General features: G+C 47.5%; 1 protein-coding gene across 10 annotated transcripts in view; it reads right to left on the bottom strand.

Annotated features, from left to right (window-relative positions):
- The window catches only part of LOC118731175 (scaffold attachment factor B1), a 38952-nt gene continuing 30375 nt past the window's right edge, over positions 1–8577 (bottom strand). For 2 of the 10 annotated variants that reach the window (XM_036459510.1, XM_036459506.2), the window contains 7 exons: positions 7066–7365; positions 5164–5301; positions 4666–4708; positions 1435–1553; positions 1041–1147; positions 555–621; positions 1–348 (listed from right to left, as the gene is read on the bottom strand). In XM_036459510.1, coding sequence (XP_036315403.1) covers positions 213–348; positions 555–621; positions 1041–1147; positions 1435–1553; positions 4666–4708; positions 5164–5301; positions 7066–7365 — 910 coding nt within the window. In that variant the 3' untranslated portion in view covers positions 1–212. Of the gene's footprint in view, positions 460–554; positions 622–1040; positions 1148–1434; positions 1554–4665; positions 4709–5163; positions 5302–7065; positions 7366–8577 lie in introns of all 10 variants that reach the window. The other 8 variants (XM_036459511.1, XM_036459507.2, XM_036459513.1 and 5 more) reach the window with 6 other exon arrangements.

Here is an 8577-nt window from a genome sequence, read left to right as displayed (position 1 = left end):
TAAAGGATATGTGAACAGAAACACATTTATTACAAAAAAACAAAACAAAAAAACAACCCACATCCACATTGTATTGAGCTACAATATGGCAGCAGATAAAAAAAAGTTATTGTACACAGTTTAAGATAAATCCTAACAGAACGTACTCTGGTTGCCACATGATGGAACACAGGATTCCAAGCACTTAGTAGTGGCGAGTGAAGTGAGCTTCATTAGGTTGGCTGCCCCGGTTCTGGCCAGCAAATCCACCTTGCATTCCACCACGTAGGATCACGTGACCCCGAGAGGCCCCACCGGGGGCAAAGCTGCCACGCCTGGAACAAATGCAGATGCTCATATATCCTAAGTCTGTTTAGTGGGATGTGTTGGGTGCCTGTGGGTCACATGCTCTTCAGAACCCTCCTTCCTCAAGCAGCAGCACCATGGGACAGACCTCGCACCATTTTAGGACACAGCATTAGGGGAGGCAGGGTAAGTTGGGAAGACTTGAATGTTTCAAAAACTCCCCCAAGGCAAGCTAACATATAGAGAGACCGACCAACAGAATGCCTTACCCTGATATCCCTCCCCTGTTCATCATGTGACCTGGCCCAGAGTGACCAGACATGCTTCTCTCACCACCTGGAAAACAAGAGACACTTTTCACATGGTGCTTCCAAGCACAGAATGCAGTTTAGAGGACAATGACACAGGGTTCTGGTGTGTCCAGTCCCTTTCTTGAGCCACCCAGTCAAACCAAATCTCACAGGTCCCCAGGGAATGTATAAGCACCAGAAGGCCACAGGACGGTCCTCACTAAGTTACAGGGGGGAGGGGTTACCAACACCTACATCACTCTTCTGTGCCAACCCTCACTCCTCACCCCATCCAGTCATTAAGGGGCTTCTCCTCTACCAGGCCCTGGGGAGGAAGAGCAGAGAAAGTACTCCTGCTCTCAGAGGAGGGGGATTAGCAATGATTAGTGAAGAACAGGTGCAGCTTCAACTTTCTAGATGCTTCTCTAAAGACACACAGATGCTTCCCTGAGAGCCAGTCCTTACCTTGCCACCTCTTGTGGCCCCTGTCTATCATGCCTCCGTCAGCAGCACCCTGCCATGCACGCTCATCCTCAATTCTTCGGCCATGGTCCCCCCAGTCACGCCTGCCCCTTGGAAAGAAACATCTCTGATTTGGAGGGCCCCATCTCTGCCTTTCAGAACAGCGACAGGAGTGGGTTCTGGGGCTTGGGTTTAGCATGCTGTGTTCCCAGCCCCCCATCCCTTCAGGCAGTGGGGACTGAGGGAAACAGGGCTGGCTCTGGCCCATGTTACTCAAAGAGCTCCAAGGTGGCCTGAGTAATAGAGCCAGTGCTCATCTCACCCCCGTAGACGGTGGGTCCTCAGCCTATCAGCTCTATGTGAGGCTCACAAGGGAACTGGAGTGTGAGACACAAACCTGGGTGGAGGAGGCAGTCCCCGGCCCTCGCTCATCCTCTTGTCAGAGCCATATCTGCCCCACCCGTCACGGGAGTCCCGTCCGTGGCGCTCTGGTCCTCCGTGGCGTTCAGGATAATGCTGAATGTTAAAGAGCCAAAATGAAAAGGCTTTAGTATTAACCCCTCATCCCAAGGCCTTTGGGGCAACAGGTAATAAAGACAACTACTACTCAGAAGCACTTGCACACCCGAGTCCATGTTGCCAGGCACTCTGCACACTGCCTTATGCCACACATGCCATTTCATCTCACATGACACAGCTGAATCGCTGAAGCTTGCTCATGGCCTGGTGAAGAACAGGTGCTCAGAGACAAAGAGAAGGAGAAGGAGGAGGAGGAGGAGAAGGAAAAGGAGAAGAAGGAGAAGGATATTTAGGGCTGAGATTCACCCTAATCAGAAGGCAGAGAATTGAGAGACTGAGGGACTGAGGGGTGCTGGCACCTAGCAACTGCTCCATGCCAAGAATGAGCCCCTGTGCTAACAATATAAACCCCCTGCAGAGCCACAGAGTACAAGGGCCACAAGGGATCCTTTAACACAACTCACTACTGGGCCTGGCATTATGCCCGACGTGCCACCGGCTCTGCACCAACAAGCACTGGGCTGCGCAGCCTCAGTAGTGCCTGGCCCCACTCTTTGTGCTCCAAGAAGGAGGGATGAGAGAAGCCCCTGTCTGCTAGAGGAACATCCATGGATGACTTTTAGGAACCAAGGAGGTGGCTTTCCCTCCATGATTTGCTGTTCCACAAACCCTACTGGTGACCTTGGGGGATTTGCCCAGAACCACATTTGATATGAGAAGGAACCAGAAGGGAGCCCTGGTCATGAAGCGCCTTGGATGCCTGTTACAGCAGCCCGGTCACTGCCCACAGCCATGTTCACATACCCCTTAGGCTGGGAGCCCTCCAAGGTCATGCCCTTACATGAAGCCCTAACCGCCACCTGGTCTCTTACCCCCAAATGTGCACAGAGACCTCCCCTCAACAAGAGAAGATAAGGTGTCAATTTTACCAGGTGGACAAACCAGAGCATTGTCCCTTCAAGGGGTGAAACCAAAGACCAAAATGTTAACGAAAGTCTGTGCTGTCAAGTGAAAGAAAAGCTGTTTAAAATGGACTCCTGAAATAACACTTCTACAAAATAAATTATAGCTCATGATTTACAGAGCTTCTTCATCTGATTGTGGACAAAGACTAAGGTTTAAGAAAGAATGAATTTTGCCAAAACCAGTTTGGCTCAGCGGACAGAGCGTCAGCCTGCGGACTGAAAGGTCCCAGGTTCGATTCCAGTCAAGGTCACGTTGGTTGTGGGCACATCCCCAGTAGGGGGTGTGCAAGAGGCAGCTGATAGATGATTCTCTCTAATTGATGTTTCTAACTCTCTATCCCTCTCTCTTCTTCTCTGTAAAAAAAATCAAAAAAATATGTTAAAAAAAATGAATTTTTACATGTAGCCTTCTATCTAAAGACATATAACTGGGCAGAGGAGTATTTAATACAGGGAAGCAGGAAAATTCAACTTATCAAGACCTGGTTCTTCAAAGCCCATTTTCCACCTCTTTCTGGCATTTTAAAGTTTAACCAATTCTTTTGTCAAACTAACTAGCCCATGTAACAGTTCAACAAGGCCCCAAAGGTCTGTACTATTTCCCCTTCCTGTTGTCATATGTCATCATCTGCCACTAAAAACAACAAATCCTTTCAGTTTTGCATTGTCTGATACCAGATGAAAACCTGCTAGCAATAACAGCTATGTGTGGGGGACTGTGCAAACACTTTCTCTGACCATGTGGTCTCCTTTATTCAACCACCTATGTGGTATAATACTATAACCTCATTTCACAGCTAGAAAAATCGGCTCGGCAAAAGCGGTGGCACGAGGCATGACCCTGATTCTGATTCTAGAGCTTTGACAGTTTTTTTTAAAAAAAATATATATATATTTTTTATTGATTTTGTACAGAGAGGAAGGGAGAGAGATAGAGAGTTAGAAATATCAATGAGAGTCATCGATCAGCTGCCTCTTGCACACCCGCTACTGGGGATATGCCCGCAACCAAGGTACATGCCCTTGACCAGAATCGAACCCGGAACCTTTCAGTCCCCAAGCTGACGCTCTATCCATTGAGCCAAACCGGTTTCGGCGAGCTTTAACCGCCGTGTTCAATTTCTCCACCAAAGAAAAACCTTCAGACTGGGTCTAGATTTAGCTGCATGTAAGATTTATCTCCAAGAGTAGAGAAAACAGACTCATGCGAGGATTGTCCTGAGGTGGCAGAGGAGCCCCTCATATACCAAGGAACCAAGCCACTCTTCAGCCACTTTCTTAGGAAATGATGGACAGGCCGGGAAAATGCTGGAGTCAGGGAAAGGACAGACTCATAGGACAGCAATTCTGCTGAACATCAGCCTGACCACAACCTTCTCTCATCCCTTCGATTTTCCATTTAACCACTCAAGAGTTGGCGCTCCTTGGGAAATTTCTCAATCCACATGTAAAATAGGAAATAAAGTAGAAAACTAAGCTTATTTCCTAAGGTGTTAATTCTGCAAAGGGAACGAGTGTGGACCAGAGACTGGGATGCTAACTAGGATCAGCAGGGAAGGCTGACCAGGGACCACAGGTGCACCTGGACTCCACAACAAGGAAGTGTGGCATCTGTCAGCTGTGTAGGTCACAAGGTTCACTCGTACAGAGCCTTTCTGGCATTTTACTACCAGTGAATTTAGTTTTTAGGGTATAGAACTTGAGGTCAAATCCACAAAAGGCTCAGAAAATCTGTTGAGATTTCCAAACAAGACGAGCACAATTCAAATTGTCATCCCAGCCGAAACCCTCAGTGGTAGAGCGTCGGTCTGCGGACTGAAAGGGCCCCAGTTCGATTCCGGTCAAGGGCATGTACATTGGTTGCGGGCACATCCCCAGTCTCTGGTGTGCAAGAGGCAGCTGGTCGATGTTTCTCTCTCATTGATGTTTCTGGCTCTCTATCTCTCTCCCTTCCTCTCTGTAAAAAATCAATAAAACATATTAAACAAAACAAAACAAATTGTCATCCCACACACAGTGAAGGGCTGCCCTTCTCCTTTACTCATTCTCGCACTGATGCAAAAGGGAGGAGGAGGAGGGCTGGTAGAAGAACAAAAGGGAACTCAATGGGAAAACTTGGCCTAAAACCATAGTTTCTGACTTACCTGTCCTTCTCTTTCTCCCATTATTGACCTTGAACCTTCTCTCCTGAAAGAGATAATTGAACAGAAACCGTAAGGAGCTAGTGGTTAGACCACCAAATAGAAAACATCTCCCAAACTGAATCCAGTACTCAACACACACACTGTTCAAATGGATTCACAAAACCTAGAAGTGCCAACCTCACTTTTTTTTTTTTTTTTTTTAATATATATTTTATTTATTTTTTACAGAGAGAAATGGGGAGGGATAGAAAGTCAGAAACACTGATGAGAGAGAAACATCGATCAGCCGCCTCTTGCACAACCCCTACCGGGGATGTGCCTGCAACCAAGATACATGCCCTTGACCGGAATCGAACCCGGGACCCTTCAGTCCACAGGCCAATGTTCGATCCACTGAGCCAAACCGGTTTCGGCCAACCTCACTTCCTTGCTATTTGGAATGATCTAGGACAAACATCATCTGCATTAAGTAGGCAGGATTGTGGGGGCCCAACTCACCTGTCTACTGAATGATCAGGGTAGCGGCCCCGGTCTCTGTGGTCAAAGTCGTGGAAGCGGTCGTGGCGGCTGAAGTCAGAGTGGTAACGCTCATCCAGGGCAGCTCTCTTGGCTTCTGGCCAATAGGGATCGTCTCGCCTGGGATGGGAAGTAAGAAAGGGCTGAGTGCATGTCCCCCCTCCAAATAAACCATCTTGTGGGAGCTGGTGAACTACCACTTAACTTGATCAAGAGTATTCTTTGCTGTACAAGCTGAGAGAGGCTGGGGGGTGACATAAGATCTGATTGAAAGCCCTGGCTGGTGCTGGCCTGTGCACCAAAGGGGTCACGGGTTTGATACATGGTCAAGGCATGTACCTGAGTTATAGGTTTGATCCCCGACTCTTGTAGAAGTGTGTGTGGGTGGCAAGCAATCGATGAGGTCTCTTTCTCTCTCTGCCCCTTCCACCTTTCCATTGTAAAAATCAGATGAGGATTAGCAATCAAACGGAAAAAAATCTGACTGAATTACGGTTCTATTTTGTTCAACACATCCGTTCCCCTATGTAGAAAAGCTTTGGTTGGCCTGTAAGAGTTGATCACACATACTCATCTGCAGAATGGCCACCCTGAGGATTGGCCTCAATCTATCAAGATAGCAAACAAGAGGTGTTATCGGGGCTCTATAATGTACTTCTGTGTCTTCACCCATGACACTGGCTTGACCCATTAAAGACATCCAGTGGGGACGAAACTGGTTTGGCTCAGTGGATAGGGCATCGGCCTGGGGACTGAAAGGTCCCAGGTTGGATCCCAGTCAAGGGCATGTACCTTGGTTGTGGGCACATCCCCAGTGGGGGTGTGTGAAGGAGGCAGCTGATCGATGTTTTTCTCTCATTAATGTTTCTAACTCTCTGTCCCTCTCTCTTCCTCTGTGAAAAATCAATAAAATATATTAAAAAAAAAAAGAAAAAGACATCCAGTGGGGAGGACTTTTAGAAGTATTTGAAGTGATGTTTGAAAATATTTATGAGAACAGACTCCCAGCATCAGTATTCTGCACAAAGGCATTAAAAAGTCCTGAAGGAATCTCAAGACCTCTTATAGAAGTCATGTTGTATGTTATATAGAGACCTCTTTTAGCTCAAGGAAGAAAAAAGATAAATGCATTTGGAAACACTCAGAAAGGATCACTGCTGGGATTACCACCCAGAGTCCTCACAGCAGGGTTCAAATTTAGTCCTCTTTTTCACCGGTGGTTAGCACTTTAGTTTCACGTACCACATCATATTTTTCATAACAGAAAGTTTTATTATTTGAATAAACAAAAACAAATTACTGCAATGATTACAAAGCCTGGAAAAGGCTCAGAGCAGGTGCTCTTTGGTCTGCCTGCCTGGGTACTTGAACTCACTCCTCAAGGAATCTGCTCTGGGACTGAAGATAATGCCTTCATCAGCACAACTTTCTCCAACTATTTCCGCACTGGACCTCAGACCATTGCAGATTCCCCGACCAAGTACAGGATATTGAATTGGACTGTAGCAAGTCCTAGAGCTTCCTTTTATTTATTTATTTATTTATTTATTTATTTATTTAATATATTTTTATTGATTTTGTACAGAGAGAAGGGAGATAGAGAGTTAGAAACATCGATGAGAGAGTCATCGATCAAGCGGTGTCAGGATGGCCGAGTGGTCTAAGGTGCCAGACTCGGAGAGAGTCATCGATCAGCTGCCTCTTGCACACCCCCTACTGAGGATATGCCCGTAACCAAGGTACATGCCCTTGACCGGAATCGAACCCGGGACCCCTCAGTCCCAAGCCGACGCTCTATCCATTGAGCCATACCGGTTTCGGCCATAATACAATTGTAATGTCATAGGCCACCCAAGGGTAGCCAGTCAGAGCAGCTCGGCTTACCGGCCATCCACATCATAGGGCCTCCGCACAGCAGGCCGCCGTTCGTGCTCATAGCGTAATTCCTGCTGACGCCGCAGCTCCTCCCGCTCTCGGAGAATGCGCTCCTGCTCCTTCCTGCGCTCATGCTCCACATGCATACGCTCCCGCTCTAGCCGCTCCCGTTCCATGCGCTCCCGCTCCAGGCGGTGCCGATGGAAGGCCAGCCTCTCTCGGGCATACTCCAGCTGCTCCCGCTCCTCCTGCTCCTCCTGCTCCCACAGTGCCTGCATGCGCTGCTCCCGTTCACTGCGTTCACGCAACCTGTGGGCAGAGAGCAGCAGCTGCAGGGGCCGAAAGGCCGCAGTGCTGGTGGCATCACCCTGTGAGTGATGAATGCAGAGAATGCTTTATGAATGCAGATCAGCCATGGAATACTGCAGAAATGTAGCTTGCAGGGCTGGGTGTAGACCTGCAGAACTGCTGCTCTAACGGGAAGAACAAGGATGGAACCCACTGCATACAAAAGAGAGGCAAGAGCCTGGAAACTAAGCATTGGCTGTGCTTACAGAGGAGTCCAAGACCAGCCAGGTTACAACAAAGAGGTATGTGTGGGATCTATAATATAAACTAAGTTCAACATCTGATTCTGTAAAATTACCCTCTAAAATAAGAAACAGAACATAGTTGTCATAGAAAGTCTGAATTAGAACCTTTGCTCTCTAAATCAGCAACTTCAATTAGTCACCGTGAAACCAAGCTAGTGCACTAGAATCAAAACCATTTGCTGCTGTTATATAAATTCAGGTGAATTTAACAACAAGCAAGGGCCTGTAACAGCTGAGTTGTAAAGTGCCATCAAGGCCATGCAGGGCCCCTGCCCCATGCTGGAGAGCCATTCTTGTGGTAGTGACACTGATCATAGAATAGCACGTTTCCTCCAGTCTCTGTATATCTGCGAGCCTGTCTCCGTTCCATCTTTTGCTATGCACTTACTGACACATATTTGTACTAACAGAAATGCATAATCTTGCCTTGTTTGTGTCTGTATTTAGGACAAAATGGCAGCTTCCTTGGCTCACATATCACATCCAGAACCTTCCCCATTTTGTATTTTTCCATGGGCTTTCAGGAAGGAGCTCGTGGAGTAGGCAGGTTTACATAACCAGCACCCAGAGGCAGACCTCATGGTTGTTCCCAATCTCACAAAAAGGGACACCCATATCCCCATTGTCCTGTGCATAAGTTCCTCCAGGGAGCTTTGAAGAGGTGGCATTACTGTGTCTGGGACAATAGGACTGAGAAGTGTGCCTATGCAGAATGTCTCCCGAGGCTGTGTGCCATGTCCACTCCCACCCTACCAATACCCGTCTCCCACACTATAATTCAAATGGTGGATCAAACTAAACTGGTGAATGAAAAGCTGGTTTCACTGCTGTTTTCATCTCAATTTCCCTGATCCCCAGGGAGGCTGAACCACTTTCTACAGGTTTCCTGGACACTTGAATGTCTTTTATCCATTTTACTATCAGGTTT

This window comes from Pipistrellus kuhlii, unplaced genomic scaffold, assembly GCF_014108245.1.
Source record: "Pipistrellus kuhlii isolate mPipKuh1 unplaced genomic scaffold, mPipKuh1.p scaffold_m20_p_30, whole genome shotgun sequence".
Lineage (NCBI taxonomy): Eukaryota > Metazoa > Chordata > Mammalia > Chiroptera > Vespertilionidae > Pipistrellus > Pipistrellus kuhlii.
Note: the sequence above shows the minus strand (reverse complement) of the source record. Positions and strands in the feature narration are given on the sequence as shown.